The sequence below is a fragment of the Oncorhynchus clarkii genome, unplaced genomic scaffold (assembly GCF_045791955.1).
Source record: "Oncorhynchus clarkii lewisi isolate Uvic-CL-2024 unplaced genomic scaffold, UVic_Ocla_1.0 unplaced_contig_5039_pilon_pilon, whole genome shotgun sequence".
NCBI classification, from domain to species: domain Eukaryota; kingdom Metazoa; phylum Chordata; class Actinopteri; order Salmoniformes; family Salmonidae; genus Oncorhynchus; species Oncorhynchus clarkii.
The window spans coordinates 42383-63496 of record NW_027258465.1 but is presented as its reverse complement, the minus strand read 5'-3'; the positions used below and the strand labels follow the sequence as shown (position 1 = coordinate 63496).

The window sequence follows — 21114 nt, the reverse complement described above, 5'->3', positions numbered from 1 at the left end:
CTGTATATATGACTAGAGGAACTAACTTTGAACATGCCATAGAGAGTAAACCGTTTATTTTCTGGTTACAAAAGGTTGTGAAATAAACACGCAACTCCTACTACTGAAGTTTAGAGGTTGCACCTTGCCTACCTCTCCTCTGGCACCCTATTCACAATTATAGTGCACTATTTTTGAACAGGGACCAAAGAGGTGTAAACTTCAGTCGAACGTGTCAAGAGTAAGTTACTTCCTGCCAAGGACGCGTGTTGCATGATATGAACTTTAAATTGACACGTGTTTCCACTAGCTGAGCAGACACTTGCTTTTTGTATTCGCCCCCCCGCAACAATTCACAGTCATGTTGGTATTCTTCAATATAGATGTTTTTGTGTGTTTTAAAATCGTGTAAACAAATAGTCACAGCAACAAAACGCATGTGAAACAAAAGCAGATAACTACCTCGTTCTTGATTGATAGTACAAGGTGGAGTTGTTCGCAGGTAGGTGTTTCTTGATCAAACTTCACTAATTCACAATGTAAACATTGGAGTATTTCCTTCGTCCTCATCTCACGTAGTTTACTTTACCAAATCACTCCAATTGGCCTGACAGACTAAAACCAAATCCGCGGATTGGAACGGCACCGACAGACAGAGAGCCCCGGTTGAGCCCCAGCCTGCAGAACCCAAAGTTTCACAACACTGATGCGCGAATGTCCAATAAGCCAATGAACTCAGATCCAATACGTTAGCACAGTTAGTTTACAAATATAGTGTCTAACTCCATAGTAGCTAGTGTGCCCTATTCTACCAAGTCAAACTAGCAAGTTAGCTGGCTAACATGAGCTGCAACGTGTAGCCGCTACCGTTAGCCCACATGCTAACCAAACCCATTAAAAGGCTATACTCTAAAGCGGACATAATGTGCAAGGCTGGTCGCACCCTAATTCATTATGCAACCATAAACCGTTAGAAGACATTAGTTGAGAAAAGCTGTTAAACTTGGAACAGTTTAAGTAACCGAATAACGAAAAATCCTAGCTAATCATTTTCGCTAGCTAGCTTTGTTTTATTACATGAAATAAAACTAACTAGCGGTTAGCTACATTGCATTGGCGCAACGGATAACTAGCCAATTCACTAGCTATATATATATATATATTGGGTCGTAAAATAGCGGTAAGCTAATGAATAATAGTTTATATGCAGAATTTAAAAAAAGGTATTTGACAAGCTAGCTAACACTAAAAGCAAGTTTAGTTGATACACAGCTAACTAAAACATTGGTGGTTGGCTAGCAGGGAGGCTGCTTTGCTAACAGCGGCTAGTAGCCGATTGTTCGGTGCAGCAACTTTCCTAAAGCAAATCTCCTGCATAACGGCCTCTATTGGTTGACTTAATAAAAAAACATGTAGAGTACATAAGTTTATGCTTCACTTCTGATCACACTTGATTGCGACCGATTAATCGTTTATTGAAAAATGGTTTCATGAAGCTAGTTAGAGAATTACTCACCTCACTTCCGCAAATCGTTTGCTGCACACCGTGTGTGTGTGTGTGCTGCAGAGTTCAACGACTGGCGGCGCTCATCAAAATGCAACACTACATTTTTGCTGTTGCAGGGAGAACAGTAGGTAGGTCTACGGGCCAAACAACGGCTAGTGCCAAAAAAAAAGTGTGTGGCCCGGTGCCCCAATGCCATCTCACATCTGAGCCAAACATTGGATCTATCATAGTAAAATGTTGTTGCCACATGCACATTTGATAATCATAAAAAAATGACACTTTCTTATAACCTAGAAATAAAGGGACCCTTATAATGAAATTAGTAGTTCAGAATCTTATTTGATGAGATTCTCTTATTAGTTAATAAACATGACATGTAATGATAGACAACCAAGTTTTTGGTCCACAATTGAATGAAAAATACATTTCCATACAAAATGTACTTTGATCATAACACCCCCCCCCCCCCCCCCTCCCCCCTCCCCCCTCTGGAGACTGAAAAGAGCATCCTGCCTGACTGGTTGCTTCACTGCCTGGTTTTTCAACTGCTTGGCCTCAGACCGCAAGGCACTACAGAGGGTAGTGAGTACGGCCCAGTACATCACTGGGGCCAAGCTTCCTGCCATCCAGGACCTCTATACCAGGCGGTGTCAGAGGAAGGCCCTAAAAATTGTGAAGGACTCCAACCACCCTAGTCATAGATTGTTCTCTCTGCTACCGCACAGCAAGCGGTACCGGAGCACCAAGTCGGGGTCCAAAAAGCTTCCCAAAAGCTCTTACAAACAAAACCATGAGACTCCTGAACATCTAATCAAATGGCTACCCAGACAATTTGCATTGTCCCCCTCCCTCTTTTACACTACTACTCACGATGTATCTATGCAGTCACTAACTCTAACTACATGCACATATTACCTCAATTACTGCACACTGACTCTGTACCGTAACACCCTGTATATAGCATCCACAGACTCTGTACCATAACACCCTGTATATAGCCTCCACATTGACTCTGTACCTGTACCCCCTGTATATAGCCTCTACATTGACTCTGTACCGGTACCCCCTGTATATAGCCTCCACATTGACTCTGTACCGTAACACCCTGTATATAGCCTCCACATTGACTCTGTACCGTAATACCCTGTATATAGCCTCCACATTGACTCTGTACCGTAATACCCTGTATATAGCCTCCACATTGACTCTGTACCGTAAATACCCTGTATATTGACTCTGTACCGTAATACCCTGTATATAGCCTCCACATTGACTCTGTACCGTAATACCCTGTATATAGCCTCTACATTGACTCTGTACCGTAATACCCTGTATATAGCCTCCACATTGAATCTGTACCGTAATACCCTGTATATAGCCTCCACATTGACTCTGTACCGTAATACCCTGTATATAGCCTCCACATTAACTCTGTACCGTAATACCCTGTATATAGCCTCCACATTAACTCTGTACTGTAATAGCCTGTATATAGCCTCCACATTGACTCTGTACCGTAATAGCCTGTATATAGCCTCCACATTGACTCTGTACCGTAATACCCTGTATATAGCCTCCACATTGACTCTGTACTGTAATACCCTGTATATAGCCTCCACATTAACTCTGTACCGTAATACCCTGTATATAGCCTCCACATTGACTCTGTACCGTAATACCCTGTATATAGCCTCCACATTGACTCTGTACTGTAATACCCTGTATATAGCCTCCACATTGACTCTGTACTGTAATACCCTGTATATAGCCTCCACATTGACTCTGTACCGTAATACCCTGTATATAGCCTCCACATTGACTCTGTACCGTAATACCCTGTATATAGCCTCCACATTAACTCTGTACCGTAATACCCTGTATATAGCCTCACTGTTTTTTTTACTGCTGCTCTTAACACTTATTTTTCTTAAGTAAAATCTAAATGTAAGGACTTGTGTGTGACATCAAATTTGATAGGTAAATAAACAAGTGTATAGAAATCATGTTTGGGACAGAACAGTTACACTATTCAACTGTTCCCTTTCATCATCAGGGTTTATTAGAATCATATCAGCCAATCAGAACAGACGTGTTCATGATATGCATTATGCCCTATAGTTCACATACCTACAGCATTATCTAGATTGCTTCTTCGGCCTTCGGGGACCACATACCATAAGCAACATACCCTTATACACATATGTCTTCCACTGACACAACTGATTGTTATGTAATTCTGTACATTTCAGATAGCCACAGAAGTTTGTGATTCATTGAGTACATATTATGCAACGAGTGAGCAATTTTACATGCAATTTAATATGATAATGTGGCCAGCCAGTTTTTTAATGATTAGCGTGTCAGGGTTGGGGTCAATTCCGTTTAAATTCCGTTCCACGTTTTTTCTCACAGAGAAGCATTGAGGAAAATCAGAATTGGAATTTCAGTTGACTTCCTAGATGGAAATGGGATTGACCCCAACCCTGGCTTGATTGAGTGACTGGGGTCCCCTCTAAAGCATGCATGGTGAACTGAGAGCCTGCCTGACACATATTTTATGCAAAAAGGCTATTAACATCAAATGCCTCCACACTATTTCCCATGGGGCGCTGGCCCAAAGTCGTGCACTAAATAGGGAATAGGGTTCCATGGGGCGCTGGCCCAAAGTCGTGCACTAAATAGGGAATAGGGTTCCATGGGGCGCTGTCCCAAAGTAGTGCACTATGTAGGGAATAGGGTTCCATGGGGCGCTGGCCCAAAGTAGTGCACTAAATAGGGAATAGGGTTCCATGGGGCGCTGGCCCAAAGTAGTGCACTATGTAGGGAATAGGGTTCCATGGGGCGCTGGCCCAAAGTAGTGCACTATGTAGGGAATAGGGTTCCATGGGGCGCTGGCCCAAAGTAGTGCACTATATAGGGAATAGGGTTCCATGGGGCGCTGGCCCAAAGTAGTGCACTATATAGGGAATAGGGTTCCATGGGGCGCTGGCCCAAAGTAGTGCACTATATAGGGAATAGGGTTCCATGGGGCGCTGGCCCAAAATAGTGCACTATGTTGGGAATAGGATACAATAGTAAATCAGCCCCCTGGTCTGGCCAATGGGGGGGGATAAATAACAAGGAAGTGCTGGGACTCCGGACTCACGTTAGTTCTTCTAACCCTGACGCACTGGTACATTTAAAAACCCATCATCTTAACCCATCTACAGAGCAAAACATACCAGTCCTTCTTGAGACGATATCGTTTAGTTATTTAGTATATCCCTTCATCTTTGAAGATCCTTCTTCTTCGCTTTAAGGAACATGTAAGAGCTTCTCTAACCATTCACTTCTAGGACAGGTAAGATCACTTTAGTATCTATAGTAAAGATGTGTTGTGATTTTTCTTTTCCCATTTGCACCAAACAAGACATCTTAAGAGAGTGACATCGGATCAATTTTTGGTCAAGAGAAAACAAAATAATGAACATAAGCAGAAACAATCCTTTTAGCTGGACACAAAACGGATAAATGCTTAGTTCTGGAAACGACCGGACACCGTTTAGTTCTGGAAACGACCGGACACCGTTTCATTATTTTACAGTGCTAATAGAAATTAGATATTTATACATCTATATACAAACATGACTGTCATATCATTTTTCAGACAAGTTTATTCCTTCTGTCCAATATTCAAGAAGAGACGTCATGTTGTGGAGGTCAAGGTTAAAGGGGTCGTTTGATCGAATGCAAAATAAAAAGGCTTTAGTTGTTGTCCTCAGGGCTGGCGTTGGGGGGGGGGGGCGTTGTCCTCAGGGCTGGCGTTGGGGGGGGGGGCGTTGTCCTCAGGGCTGGCGTTGGGGGGGGGGGGCGTTGTCCTCAGGGCTGGCGTTGGGGGGGGGGCGTTGTCCTCAGGGCTGGCGTTGGGGGGGGGGCGTTGTCCTCAGGGCTGGCGTTGGGGGGGGGGCGTTGTCCTCAGGGCTGGCGTTGGGGGGGGGGGGGTTGTCCTCAGGGCTGGCGTTGGGGGGGGGTTGTCCTCAGGGTTAGGGGGGGGGTTGTCCTCAGGGCTGGCGTTGGGGGGGGGTTGTCCTCAGGGTTAGGGGGGGGGTTGTCCTCAGGGCTGGTGTTGGGGGGGGGGGTTGTCCTCAGGGCTGGCGTTGGGGGGGGCGTTGTCCTCAGGGCTGGCGTTGGGGGGGGGGGGTTGTCCTCAGGGCTGGCGTTGGGGGGGGGTTGTCCTCAGGGTTAGGGGGGGGAGTTGTCCTCAGGGCTGGCGTTGGGGGGGGGTTGTCCTCAGGGTTAGGGGGGGGGTTGTCCTCAGGGCTGGCGTTGGGGGGGGGTTGTCCTCAGGGTTAGGGGGGGGGTTGTCCTCAGGGCTGGCGTTGGGGGGGGTTGTCCTCAGGGCTGGCGTTGTCCTCAGGGCTGGCGTTGGGGGGGGGGGGGGGGTTGTCCTCAGGGCTGGCGTTGGGGGGGGGGGGGTTGTCCTCAGGGCTGGCGTTGGGGGGGGTTGTCCTCAGGGCTGGCGTTGGGGGGGCGTTGTCCTCAGGGCTGGCGTTGGGGGGGGGGGGGGGGGTTGTCCTCAGGGCTGGCGTTGGGGGGGGTTGTCCTCAGGGCTGGCGTTGGGGGGGGTTGTCCTCAGGGCTGGCGTTGGGGGGGGGGGGGGGTTGTCCTCAGGGCTGGCGTTGGGGGGGGGGGGGTTGTCCTCAGGGCTGGCGTTGGGGGGGGGGGGGGGGGGGGGGTTGTCCTCAGGGCTGGCGTTGGGGGGGGGGGGGGGGTTGTCCTCAGGGCTGGCGTTGGGGGGGGGGGGGGTTGTCCTCAGGGCTGGCGTTGGGGGGGGGGGGGGGGGGGTTGTCCTCAGGGCTGGCGTTGGGGGGGGGGGGGGTTGTCCTCAGGGCTGGCGTTGGGGGGGGGGGGGGGGGTTGTCCTCAGGGCTGGCGTTGGGGGGGGGGGGGTTGTCCTCAGGGCTGGCGTTGGGGGGGGGGGGGGGGGGGTTGTCCTCAGGGCTGGCGTTGGGGGGGGGGGGTGTCCTCAGGGCTGGCGTTGGGGGGGGGGGGGGGTTGTCCTCAGGGCTGGCGTTGGGGGGGGTTGTCCTCAGGGCTGGCGTTGGGGGGGGGGGGGTTGTCCTCAGGGCTGGCGTTGGGGGGAGGGGGGGTTGTCCTCAGGGCTGGCGTTGGGGGGGGGGGGGGGGTTGTCCTCAGGGCTGGCGTTGGGGGGGGGGGGGGGGGTTGTCCTCAGGGCTGGCGTTGGGGGGGGGTTGTCCTCAGGGCTGGCGTTGGGGGGGGGGGTTGTCCTCAGGGCTGGCGTTGGGGGGGGGTTGTCCTCAGGGCTGGCGTTGGGGGGGGGGGTTGTCCTCAGGGCTGGCGTTGGGGGGGGGTTGTCCTCAGGGCTGGCGTTGGGGGGGGGTTGTCCTCAGGGCTGGCGTTGGGGGGGGGTTGTCCTCAGGGTTAGGGTTATAGGGGGGGGGTTGTCCTCAGGGCTGGTGTTGGGGGGGGGTTGTCCTCAGGGTTAGGGTTATGGGGGGGGGGTTGTCCTCAGGGCTGGTGTTGGGGGGGGTTGTCCTCAGGGTTAGGGTTATAGGGGGGGGGGGTTGTCCTCAGGGTTAGGGTTATAGGGGGGGGGGGTTGTCCCCAGGGCTGGCGTTGGGGGGGGTTGTCCTCAGGGCAGGCGTTGGGGGGGTTGTCCTCAGGGCTGGCGTTGGGGGGGGTTGTCCTCAGGGCAGGCGTTGGGGGGGGCGTTGTCCTCAGGGCTGGCGTTAGGGCGTTGTCCTCAGGGCTGGCGTTGGGGGGGGGGGGGGGGGGGGGGGGGGGGGGGGGGGGGGGGGGGTTGTCCTCAGGGCTGGTGTTGGGGGGGGGGGGGGTTGTCCTCAGGGCTGGCGTTGGGGGGGGGGGGGGGGGTTGTCCTCAGGGCTGGCGTTGGGGGGGGGGGGGTTGTCCTCAGGGCTGGCGTTGGGGGGGGGGGGGGGGGGGTTGTCCTCAGGGCTGGCGTTGGGGGGGGGGGGGGGGGGGGTTGTCCTCAGGGCTGGCGTTGGGGGGGGGTTGTCCTCAGGGCTGGCGTTGGGGGTCTCCTGTTGGTGTTATTAACTAGGTAGTGTTAAACGGAGCGTGTCTCCACCTCCATCTTCTCCTCGGACTGCGAGGACGCCTCCGGTTCGGGGTGAGAGACGTTGGGCCGGACCGTGACGACCGGACTCCCTCCGTGCATGGAGTGGAGAAAGTTCCAGGTCTCCTCCGAGATCTGCCCAGAGTCAGCCCCTAGAGAGGCAGCACAGAAACATGGGTTATACAAACTCAACCTGCCTCGTAATAATAACCTGCCCAGAGTCAGTTCCTGTAGAGACAGTCATGTTTAACCTGAAGTCATTATCTTAACAGTCCTAATAATCTCCCCAGAGTCCAAAAGCAATTAAGACTCACCCTGAGGGCATAATAATAATCATCTAGTCCTGGCAGGACAACACAGCAAGGTAGGTTGAGCTCAATTCCATTTCTAATTCAGAGAGTTAATTGACAGTGTCAGGCTCTTACCCTGTTTGAGTGTTAGATGGCCGTTCTTGTTGATGGCTATCTTAGAGTTATCGATTGGTCCTGGTGGATCTTCCAGAGAGGAGGGCAAAGCAGGTATTACACATACTACATTCCTTAAATACTACATTTGTGCATTCCATTTAATATAAAGATGAGATTAGATTACTATTTGTAATATGAGCTAAAAATTAGTCGAAAAGGCATTTGTCATTCTACATGAATTTACTACCATTCACTGACCACTACAGTGTAGTGGAACAACAACCAGAGGAAGACAGACCACTACAGTGTAGTGGAACAACAACAACCAGAGGAAGACAGACCACTACAGTGTAGTGGAACAACAACAACCAGAGGAAGACAGACCACTACAGTGTAGTGGAACAACAACAACCAGAGGAAGACAGACCACTACAGTGTAGTGGAACAACAACAACCAGAGGAAGACAGACCACTACAGTGTAGTGGAACAACAACAACCAGAGGAAGACAGACCACTACAGTGTAGTGGAACAACAACAACCAGAGGAAGACAGACCACTACAGTGTAGTGGAACAACAACAACCAGAGGAAGACAGACCACTACAGTGTAGTGGAACAACAACAACCAGAGGAAGACAGACCACTACAGTGTAGTGGAACAACAACAACCAGAGGAAGACAGACCACTACAGTGTAGTGGAACAACAACAACCAGAGGAAGACAGACCACTACAGTGTAGTGGAGCAACAACAACCAGAGGAAGACAGACCACTACAGTGTAGTGGAGCAACAACAACCAGAGGAAGACAGACCACTACAGTGTAGTGGAACAACAACAACCAGAGGAAGACAGACCACTACAGTGTAGTGGAACAACAACCAGAGGAAGACAGACCACTACAGTGTAGTGGAACAACAACCAGAGGAAGACAGACCACTACAGTGTAGTGGAACAACAACCAGAGGAAGACAGACCACTACAGTGTAGTGGAACAACAACAACCAGAGGAAGACAGACCACTACAGTGTAGTGGAACAACAACAACCAGAGGAAGACAGACCACTACAGTGTAGTGGAACAACAACCAGAGGAAGACGGACCATTTCAGTGAAGTGAAATATTTACAACTAGTCCTGAGGTCACAGCTAGGGGGCAGGGACTCCCAGTGCTTTAGCCACTCACCATTGTCCTTTCCCTTAACGAAGCCCTCTCAAACTCTGAACCAACCACTCACCATTGTCCTTTGCCTTGAAGAAGCCCTCCCACTCTCTGAACCAGCCACTCACCATTGTCCTTTCCCTTGACGAAGCCCTCCCACTCTCTGAACCAGCCACTCACCATTGTCCTTTTTCTTGACGAAGCCATCCCACTCTCTGAACCAGCCACTCACCATTGTCCTTTCCCTTGACGAAGCCCTCCCACTCTCTGAACCAGCCACTCACCATTGTCCTTTCCCTTAACGAAGCCCTCCCACTCTCTGAACCACTGCATGCTGATGCAGTATATGACCACTGGAGATTCTTCCTCCTGAAACGCCTTGTTCAGCTGGTGGGGGGGGGGGGGGGGGGCGATAGGGAGAGAAGAGGGAATGGGCAGGGGAAAAAGGGGGATGAGGGAGAGATGTAGAGGAAGAAAGAAGCTTGAAAAATCATAATTTCACAACATTAATTTCTCTACCGCTCTCTTCCCTCCCCCCAATGTCCAATTAATTGAATTTACCACAGGTGGACTCCAAGTTGTAGAAACATCTCAAGGATGATCAATAGAAACAGGATGCACCCGATGTCAAGGGGTCTGAATAGTTTTCAAATGCACTGTATACAGCTCGTTGAGTACGGTCTTCGTGCCAGCATCGGTTTGTGGTCGTAAACAGAAAGCTACGAAAAATACATGCTACATGACCCAATGTATGTGGACACCTGCTCGTCGAACATCTCATTCCAAAATCATGGGAAATAATAGGCGTTGGTCCTCCTTTGCAGCAATAACAGCCTCCACTCTTCTGGCTTTCCACTAGATGTTGGAACATTGCTGGGGGGGACTTGCTTCCATTCAGCCACAAGAGCATCGGGTCATGAGGTCGGGCACCGATGTTGGGCTATTAGGCCTGGCTCGCAGTCCGCATTCCAATTCATCCCAAAGGTGTTCAATGGGGTTGAGGTCAGGGCTCTGTGCAGGCCAGTCAAGTTCTTCCACACCGATCTCGACAAACCATTTCTGTATGGACCTAGCTTTGTGCACGGGGGTATTGTCATGCCGAAACACGTTAGGCCTTTCCATAACTGTGGCCACAAAGTTGGGAGCATAGAAGGGTCTAGAATGTCATTGTATGCTGCAGTGTTAAGTTCTCCTATCACTGGAACTAAGGAGCCTACAGTTGATCGGGGCAGCTCTAGCAGCAAATTTTTTTTACAAACTGATTTGTTGGAAAGGTGGCATTGTATTTAAAGTAACTGAGCTGTTGAGTAAGGCCATTCTACTGCCAATGTTTATCTATGGAGATTAAAATTGGAGCACACATCATATGCCTGCCAGCAACAGGTGTGGCTGAAATTATCAGAATCCACTAATTTGAAGGGGTATCCACATACTTTTGTAAATACAGTGTAGATGAAAATCTCTTGGTAAATAGTACGATCTACAGTTTATCATGAGGTACTCTACCTCAGGCGAGCAGAACCTCGAGACTTCTTTAATATTAGAGATGGCGCACCAGCTGCTGTTGACACCCTCCCAAGTGAACAACTTGGAAGACGAGGAAGATTCTGCGATGGCTCTCTTTAGATTGATCACGACCATTTCATCATATATCTTTAAAAAGCCCTGTGCCTTTAGCAGGATTAGAAGTTATAACTGTTCCGACAAAAATGTTAGCTTAGGGGTTTAAATCACTACTCCAAACAGTCACAAAATGTTTGTTTTGCAATGAAAACCAGTGTTTTCATTTGCTGTCCAATAGAAACTGTAGTTTTCATTTGCTGTCCAATAGAAACTGTAGTTTTCATTTGCTGTCCAATAGAAACTGTAGTTTTCATTTGCTGTCCAATAGAAACTGTAGTTTTCATTTGCTGTCCAATAGAAACTGTAGTTTTCATTTGCTGTCCAATAGAAACTGTAGTTTTCATTTGCTGTCCAATAGAAACTGTAGTTTTCATTTGCTGTCCAATAGAAACTGTAGTTTTCATTTGCTGTCCAATAGAAACTGTAGTTTTCATTTGCTGTCCAATAGAAACTGTAGTTTTCATTGCAAAAACGGAACTTTGAAGTGATGATTATACCCGTGTTGTGGTGAAAGTAAATGGTAAGATGCACTCGTTAACGGTTTCACCGTGGCACGCCAATTTAATAAAGAATGTGGGAGTCTAGCTACAGGAAGTTTACAACTCTACTTTGCTCATGTTTTGGTTAATGTTGTACTTCATCGGATGTCTTTTCAGGATCTTTTTAATTTAATTTAATTTCTCCTTTATTTAACTAAGTAGGCTAGTTGAGAACAAGTTCTCATTTACAATTGCGACCTGGCCAAGATAAAGCAAAGCAGTTCGACACATAACACAGAGTTACACATTGAATAAACAAACAGAAAAATCTATATATAGCATGTGCAAATGAGGTAGGATAGAAGAGTCAAGGCAATAAATAGGCCATGGTGTCAATGTAATTACAATATAACAATTAAAACACTGGAAAGGTAGGATGTGCAGAAAATGCATGTGCAAGTTGAGATACGGGGGTGCAAAGGAGCAAGATAAACAAATACAGTATGGGGATGAGATAGGTAGTTGGATGGGCTATGTAAAGGTGGAGTGATCTGTGAGCTGCTCTGACAGCTGGTGCTTAAAGCTAGTGAGGGAGATAAGTGATTCCAGTTTCAGAGATTTTTGCAGTTCGTTCCAGTCATTGGCAGCAGAGAACTGAAAGGAGAGGTGGCCAAAGGAAGAATTGGCTTTGGGGGTGACCAGTGAGATATACCTGCTGTAGCGCGTGCTACGGGTGGGTGCTGCTATGGTGACCAGTGAGCTGAGATAAGGCGGGGCTTTACCTAGCAAAGACTTGTAGATGGCCTGGAGCCAGTGGGCTTGGCGATGAGTATTAAGTGAGGGCCAGCCAACGAGATCATACAGGTCGCAATGGTGGATGGTATATGGTGCTTTGGTGACAAAACAGATTGCACTGTGATAGACTGCATCCAATTTGTTGAGTAGGGTATTGGAGGCTATTTTGTAAATGACATCGCCAAAGTCGAGGATCGGTAGGATGATCAGTTTTACGAGGGTATGTTTGGCAGCATGAGTGAAGGATGCTTTGTTGCGAAATAGGAAGCCAATTCTAGATTTAATTTTGGATTGGAAGGAGATTTTAGTCTAACCAGACACCTAGGTTTTTGTAGTTGTCCACATATTATAAGTCAGAACTGTCCAGAGTAGTGATGCTGGACGGGCAGACAGCGATCGGTTGAAGAGCATGCATTTAGTTTTACTTGTATTTAAGAGCAGTTGGAGGCCACGGAAGGAGAGTTGTATGGCATTGTAGCTCGTCTGGAGGTTTGTTAATACAGTGTCTAACGAAGGGCCAGAAGTATACAGAATAGTGTCGTCTGCGTAGAGGTGGATCAAAGAATTACCAGCAGCGAGAGCGACATCATTGATGTATACAGAGAAAAGAGTCGGCCCGAGAATTGAACCCTGTGGCACCCCCATAGAGACTGCCAGAGGTCCGGACAACAGGCCCTCCGATTTAACACACTGAACTCTATCTGAGAAGTAGTTGGTGAACCAGGCGAGGCAGTCATTTGAGAAACCAAGGCTGTTGAGTCTGCCGATAAGAATGTGGTGATTGACAGAACCGAAAGCCTTAGCCAGGTCGATGAATATGGCTGCACAGTATTGTCTCTTATCGATGGCAGTTATGATATCGTTTAGGACCTTGAGCGTGGCTGAGGTGCACCCATGACAAGCTCTGAAACCAGATTGCATAGCAGAGAAGGTATGGTGAGATTCGAAATGGTCGGTAATCTGTTTGTTGACTTGGCTTTCGAAGACCTTAGAAAGGCAGGGCAGGATGGATATAGGTCTATAACAGTTTGGGTCTAGAGGCAGGGTAGAATAGATATAGGTCTGTAGCAGTTTGGGTCTAGAGTGTCTCCCCCTTTGAAGAGGGGGATGACAGCGGCAGCATTCCAATCTATGGGAATCTCAGTCAATATGAAAGAGGTTGAACAGGCTAGTAATAGGGGTTGCAATAATTTCGGCGGATAATTTTAGAAAGAGAGGGTCCAGATTGTCTAGCCCGGCTGATTTGTAGGGGTCCAGATTTTGCAGCTTTTTCAGAACATCAGCTATCTGGATTTGGTTGAAGGAGAAGTGGGGGAGGTTTGGGTGAAGGAGTTGTGGGGAGTGCAGGGCCGTTGACCGGGGTAGGGGTAGCCAGGTGGAAAGCATGGCCAGCCATAGAAAAATGCTTATTGAAATTCTCAATTATTGAGGATTTATCGGTAGTGACACTGTTTCCTATCCTCAGTGCAGTGGGCAGCTGGGAGGAGGTGCTCTTGTTCTCCATGGACTTCAGTGTCCCAGAACGTTTTTGAGTTTGTACTACAGGATGCAGATTTCTGTTTGAAAAAGCTAGCCTTCGCTTTCCTAACTGCCTGATTATATTGATTCCTAACTTCCCTAAAAAGTTGCATAAAACGGGGGCTGTTCTATGCTAATGCAGAACGCCACAGGATGTTTTTGTGCTGGTCAAGGGCATACAGGTCTGGAGTGAACCAAGGACTATATCTATTCCTGGTTCAACATTTTTTTGAATGAGGCATGCTTATTTAAGATGGTGGGGAAGGCACTTTTAAAGAATAGCCAGGCATCATCTACTGACGGAATGAGGTCAATGTCATTCCAGGATACCCCGGCCAGGTCAATTAGAAAGGCCTGTTCGCAGAAGTGTTTTAGGGAGCGTTTGACAGTGATTGAGGGGTGTTCGTTTGACCGCAGAAACATTACGGATGCAGGCATCGCTGAGATATTGGTTGATAACAGCAGAGGTGTATTTGGAGGGCGAGTTAGTTAGGATAATATCTACGAGGGTGACCATGTTTACGGATTTGGGGGTTGTACCTGGTAGGTTCATTGATAATTTGTGTGAGATTGAGGGCATCAAGCTTAGATTGTAGGATGGCCGGGGTGTTAAGCATGTCCCAGTTTAGGTCACCTAGCAGCACGAGCTCAGAAGATAGATGGGGGGGCAATCAATTCACATATGGTGTCCAGGGCACAGCTGGGGGCTGAGGGTGGTCTATAGCAAGCTGCAAAGGTGAGAGACTTGATTCTGGAAAATGTAATTTTTTGAAGTAGAAGCTTGAATTGTTTGGGTACAGACCTGGATAGGATGACAGAACTCTGCAGTAGATTGCAACACCGCCCCCTTTGGCAGTTCTATCTTGGCGGAAAATGTTATAGTTAGGGATGGAAATTTCAGGGGTTTTGGTGGTTTTCCTAAGCCAGGATTCAGACACGGCTAAGACAGAGTTGGCAGAATGTGCTAAAGCAGTGAATAAAGCAAACTTAGGGAGTAGGATTCTAATGTTAACATGCATGAAACCAAGGCTTTTATGGTTACAGAAGTCAACAAATGAGAGCACCTGGAGAGTAGGAGTCTTTGTGATGGAGTGTGAGAAAATACACTGCAGCTGTGGGCTCCTCTCCCTCCCAGAAGGGTTCAGATGTGGAGGTGGGAGAAGGAAGTGAATGCCAGGGAGGCAGCCTTATGGCCATGATTAATAAGTAGTTATGTATTAATTGTATTTATAGTTATTCATTTTCCACTGTTTTTGGTGAAGTCCTGCTAGAGAAGACAGATGTTGGGCCCAGTTATCCCGCTAGCTTTGCTTCTTTCTCTCGTGTGACTCACACATTTCAGTTAATTACTATAGCTCCCACCTTGGGCCAATCAGTGTGATTTTGTAGATGCCGGATCAAAATGGCAAGTTCACCCAAGTTTCGTAAAAATTAAATTTAAAAAAAATTGGGCCAGTGCTCTCAGACATAGCGTGTAAATAGGGAAGGGGAAGGGAGATACCTACTCTGTTGCACAACAATGAATTCAACCAAAATGTGTCCTAGTCATGTCAGGACTGGATATTGTTGTAATGTTTGAGTCACTCTGATATCACATGAATACACAGACATGGCAAAATGTATAGAATAGCAAAATAAATGTTGCTTTAAAATGCGGATGTCAAAATATTCTCTCTGCTTACAACGGTGGTAGCAGTTTGTGCCCATAGAAATAGACGTGGCGCGTGCCAGCAGGGGGTGTGGGCACAGCATGTCCCCCAGTGCTGGAAGGGGGGCACGGCATGTCCCCCAGTGCTGGAAGGGGGGGCACGGCATGTGCCCCAGTGCTGGAAGGGGGGGCACGGCATGTCCCCCAGTGCTGGAAGGGGGGGCACGGCATGTCCCCCAGTGCTGGAAGGGGGGGCACGGCATGTCCCCCAGTGCTGGAAGGGGGGGCACGGCATGTCCCCCAGTGCTGGAAGGGGGGGCACGGCATGTCCCCCAGTGCTGGAAGGGGGGCACGGCATGTCCCCCAGTGCTGGAAGGGGGGGCACGGCATGTCCCCTAGTGCTGGAAGGGGGGGCACGGCATGTCCCCCAGTGCTGGAAGGGGGTGCACGGCATGTCCCCTAGTGCTAGCTTTAGTCAGTGTGTCTATAGTACGGGTGGTTTATCTGTAGTCAGTGTGTCTATAGTATGGGTGGTTTAGCTGTAGTCAGCCAGTGTGTCTATAGTACGGGTGGTTTAGCTGTAGTCAGCCAGTGTGTCTATAGTACGGGTGGTTTAGCTGTAGTCAGTGTGTCTATAGTACGGGTGGTTTAGCTGTAGTCAGCCAGTGTGTCTATAGTACGGGTGGTTTAGCTGTAGTCAGCCAGTGTGTCTATAGTACGGGTGGTTTATCTGTAGTCAGCCAGTGTGTCTATAGTACGTGTGGTTTATCTGTAGTCAGCCAGTGTGTCTATAGTACGGGTGGTTTATCTGTAGTCAGCCAGTGTGTCTATAGTACGGGTGGTTTATCTGTAGTCAGCCAGTGTGTCTATAGTACGGGTGGTTTATCTATAGTCAGCCAGTGTGTCTATAGTACGGGTGGTTTATCTGTAGTCAGCCAGTGTGTCTATAGTACGGGTGGTTTATCTGTAGTCAGCCAGTGTGTCTATAGTACGGGTGGTTTATCTGTAGTCAGTGTGTCTATAGTACGGGTGGTTTATCTGTAGTCAGTGTGTCTATAGTATGGGTGGTTTATCTGTAGCCAGTGTGTCTATAGTACGGGTGGTAGTAGCTGACACCAGGTCCATCTGTCTCCATACATTAATGATGACCCACTGTCTTTGTCTCAGACTCAGCCCCTCATCTCCTGCTGGGGCAGAGGGCTACTGCCAATCACATAGAATTACGACCTCATTGACTTGAATGGGGACGCCATTCTAGTCATTCTATTTCTAGGGCTACAGCACCGTCACCATCAGTCACCTCATAGACTGGTTAACTAACTACACCAGAGAATACCCGTTCACACACAAGCTGCCTTCTGATTCCCCACTAGGATTGAAAACTTTGTTAAACATCCTGGAATTCCCAGGTTTTCCAGAAATCCTGGTTGGAATATTTCCAGGAATCTGGAGGGAGGGAATAAGCAGGTAATCCTGGTTGGAATATTTCCAGGAATCTGGAGGGAATTAGCAGGTAATCCTGGTTGGAATATTTCCAGGAATCTGGAGGGAATAATCAGGTAATCCTGGTTGGAATATTTCCAGGAATCTGGAGGGAATAAGCAGGTAATCCTGGGAATTTCGGGAAGGTTATCAGAATTTGTGCACCGTTTACCATTGATTTAAAATTATTGGATTTTTAAACTGCATACATACAGTTGAAGTTGGATGTCTACATACACCTTGGCCAAATACATTTAAACTCAGCTTTTCACAATTCCTGACATTCAATCTTAGTAAAAAATTCCCTGTTTTCGGTCAGTTAGGATCACCACTTTATTTTAAGAATGTGAAATGTCAGAATAATAGTAGAGAATGATTTCAGCTTATATTTCTTTCATCACATTCCCAGTGGGTTAGAAATGTACATGCACTCAATTAGTATTTGGCAGCATTGCCTTTAAAATGTTTAACTTGGGTCAAACGTTTCGGGTAGCCTTCCACAAGCTTCCCACAATAAGTTGGGTGATTTTTGGCCCATTCCTCCTGACAGAGCTGGTGTAACTGAGTCAGGTTTGTAGGCCTCCTTGCTCGCACATGCTTTTTAGGTTCTGCCCACACATTTTCTATAGGATTAAGATCAGGGCTGTGTGATGGCCACTCCATTCCCATTATGTCAATTAGCCTATCAGAAGCTTCTAAAGCCATGACATCATTTTCTGGAATTTTCCAAGCTGTTTAAAGGCACAGTCAACTTAGTGTATGTAAACTTCTGACCCACTGGAATTGTGATACAGTGAATTATAAGTGAAATAATCTGTCTGTAAACAATTGTTGTAAAAATTACTTGTGTCATGCACAAAGTAGATGTCCTCTAACCGACTTGCCAAAAACTATAGTTTAACAAGAAATGTGGAGAGGTTGAAAAACGAGTTTTAATGACTCAAACTTCAACTGTAGGTTAGAGGCCATTCCCACCATATTTCTTCTTACCCGGACAAACATGTCCAACTCAGTCTTGCGTCTCTTCTCCAACTTGTCAATCTCCGTCTGGCACGTGTGACACACATACAGGTGGTTGACAGCAGGCCCGCCTCCATACCTGAACAGACCAATCACAGCTTACTAACACACCTGACCAGTGACCACAGACTTTCAGCCTCTTGGGCGTAATATATACTGCATCTCTAATGGGTGTTTACATGCTGTAGAGGTTAGGACATTATCTCTTCATTAGAATTATCTACCTGCTGTAGAGGTTAGGACATTATCTCTTCATTAGAATTATCTACCTGCTGTAGAGGTTAGGACATTATCTCTTCATTAGAATTATCTACCTGCTGTAGAGGTTAGGACATTATCTCTTCATTAGAATTATCTACCTGCTGTAGAGGTTAGGACATTATCTCTTCATTAGAATTATCTACCTGCTGTAGAGGTTAGGACATTATCTCTTCATTAGAATTATCTACCTGCTGTAGAGGTTAGGACATTATCTCTTCATTAGAATTATCTACCTGCTGTAGAGGTTAGGACATTATCTCTTCATTAGAATTATCTACCTGCTGTAGAGGTTAGGACATTATCTCTTCATTAGAATTATCTACCTGCTGTAGAGGTTAGGACATTATCTCTTCATTAGAATTATCTACCTGCTGTAGAGGTTAGGACATTATCTCTTCATTAGAATTATCTACCTGCTGTAGAGGTTAGGACATTATCTCTTCATTAGAATTATCTACCTGCTGTAGAGGTTAGGACATTATCTCTTCATTAGAATTATCTACCTGCTGTAGAGGTTAGGACATTATCTCTTCATTAGAATTATCTACCTGCTGTAGAGGTTAGGACATTATCTCTTCATTAGAATTATCTACCTGCTGTAGAGGTTAGGACATTATCTCTTCATTAGAATATCTACCTGCTGTAGAGGTGGTCCCACACGTTCTGAGGCAGCATCACGACCAGATCATCAATGAAGGCTGCTTTGGCAGGCGGCACACCTGATAACACAACATTTAAAAACACTATAACCACTTCATTATGAGCTTCATTTAGTCAATAACATTTCCATTTCTCTCAACTTCTATTGATGAAATGACTCGGACTAGTACAAGCCATCGATTGATTGATTGATTGGACAGATTCAGCGATCTCCACACCTCCGTGTGAACAGAGGAAGTTGTCGTTGGAGATTGGTCCAGGCTCAGCGAAGGTCTTGAACTTGTTGAGCCACTGTCTGGAGACGTAGAACTGTAGCAGGCTGGGCTCTGTCATGTTCAGTAGACCGGTAACCCTCCTCCTCTCCTTCAGCGCCTCCTCGTTGCTCTTCCTGGAGGGGAACACAATCATTAAGGCTAAACTGAAGAAATTAAGATTGGCACTAAATCAGGGTCTGGGAGCTTCCTTTCTTACAGAAAACAATTATATTGAACAAAAATAAAATGCAACATGTAAAGTGTTGGTCTCATGTTTCATGAGCGGAAATAAAAGATCCCAGAAATATTACAAACTGACAAAAAGATGATTTCTCTCAAATTTTGTGCACAAATTAGTTTATATCCTTGTTAGTGAGCATTTCTCCTTTACCTGACAGGTGTGGCATATCAAGCAGCATGATGATTACACAGGTACACCTTGTGCTGGGGACAATAAAAGGCCACTAAGATGTGCAGTTTTGTCACGCAACACAATGCCACAGATGTGTCAAGTTGAGGGAGCGTGCAATTGGCATGCTGATTGCATGAATCTCCACCAAAGCTGTTGCCAGATAATTTAATGTTAATTTCTCTACCATAACGTGGTTTTAGATAATACGTTCGTACGTCCAACTTCAGTGAGCAAATGCTCACCTTTGATGGCCACTGGCGCGCTGGAGAAGTGTGCTCTTAAGAAATGAAGCCCAGTTTCAACTGTACCGGGCAGACAGTGTGTGTAGCGTGGTGTGGGCGAGCGGTTTACTGATGTTAACGTTGTGAACAGAGAGCCCCACGGTGGGGTTATGGTATGGGGCAGGAATAAGCTACGGACAACAAACACAATTGCATTTTATCGATGGTAATTTGAATGCACAGAGACACCGTGACGAGATCCTGAGGCCCATTGTCGTGCCATTCATCCTCCACCATCACCTCAAATCAAGCTTTATTTATACGGCATATTTCAGACATGGAATGCAACGCAATGTGCTTTACAGGAATAGAATTTATAGAAAAAACAATAAATAAAAGCTGAAATATTTACAAGACAAACAGATTTAAAAAACTAAAGAATGACTGAACGACTAAAAAACACCCAGAGGAAAAGCAAAGCTAAAAATATGTGTTTTAAGATCTATTTTAAATATGTCCACAGTTTCTCTGGCCGGGGCCAGAGTAGCTAGAGGCCGGGGCCAGAGTAACTAGAGGCCGGGGCCAAAGTAGCTAGAGGCCAGAGTAGCTAGAGGCCGGGGCCAGAGTAACTAGAGGCCGGGGGCCAGAGTAACTAGAGGCCGGGGGCCATAGTAACTAGAGGCCGGGGGCCATAGTAACTAGAGGCCGGGGGCCAGAGTAACTAGAGGCCGGGGGCCAGAGTAACTAGAGGCCGGGGGCCATAGTAACTAGAGGCCGGGGGCCATAGTAACTAGAGGCCGGGGGCCATAGTAACTAGAGGCCGGGGGCCATAGTAACTAGAGGCCGGGGGCCATAGTAACTAGAGGCCGGGGGCCATAGTAACTAGAGGCCGGGGGCCATAGTAACTAGAGGCCGGGGGCCATAGTAACTAGAGGCCGGGGGCCATAGTACCTAGAGGCCGGGGGCCATAGTACCTAGAGGCCGGGGGCCATAGTACCTAGAGGCCGGGGGCCATAGAGGATGGGGCCATAGTAACTAGAGGCTGGGGCCATAGTAACTAGAGGCTGGGGCCATAGTAACTAGAGGCTGGGGGCATAGTAACTAGAGGCTGGGGGCATAGTAACTAAAGGCTGGGGGCATAGTAACTAAAGGCTGGGGGCATAGTAACTAAAGGCTGGGGGCATAGTAACTAAAGGCTGGGGGCATAGTAACTAAAGGCTAGGGCCATAGTAACTAAAGACTGGGGGCATAGTAACTACAGGCTGGGGGCATAGTAACTAAAGGCTAAGGGCATAGTAACTAGAGACTGCCTCTCCATGCCTCTTGGTCCCCCTCAGGGTCTCTGGCTGGGAGCATAGTAACTAAAGGCTGTCTCTCCATGCCTCTTGGTCCTGGGCTTTGGGATAGTTAAACGGCTGTCTCTCCATGCCTCTTGGTCCTAGGCTGTCTCTCCATGCCTCTTGGTCCGAGGCTTTGGGATAGTTAGAAGGCTGTCTCTCCATGCCTCTTGGTCCGAGGCTTTGGGATAGTTAGAAGGCTGTCTCTCCATGCCTCTTGGTCCTAGGCTGTCTCTCCATGCATCTTGGTCCGAGGCTTTGGGATAGTTAGAAGG

The 21114-nt window shown here is 47.6% G+C and overlaps 1 protein-coding gene across 1 annotated transcript in view; it reads right to left on the bottom strand.

The window, feature by feature from the left end:
- Positions 1–7550: 7550 nt before the first annotated feature.
- Positions 7551–21114, bottom strand: part of LOC139396986 (ubiquitin carboxyl-terminal hydrolase 33-like) — a 52245-nt gene continuing 38681 nt past the window's right edge. The window contains exons 17-22 of the mRNA XM_071143933.1: positions 18834–19003; positions 18593–18674; positions 17665–17773; positions 9414–9516; positions 7987–8055; positions 7551–7713 (exon numbers count right to left, since the gene is read on the bottom strand). Coding sequence (XP_071000034.1) covers positions 7553–7713; positions 7987–8055; positions 9414–9516; positions 17665–17773; positions 18593–18674; positions 18834–19003 — 694 coding nt within the window. The 3' untranslated portion in view covers positions 7551–7552. The remainder of the gene's footprint in view (positions 7714–7986; positions 8056–9413; positions 9517–17664; positions 17774–18592; positions 18675–18833; positions 19004–21114) is intronic.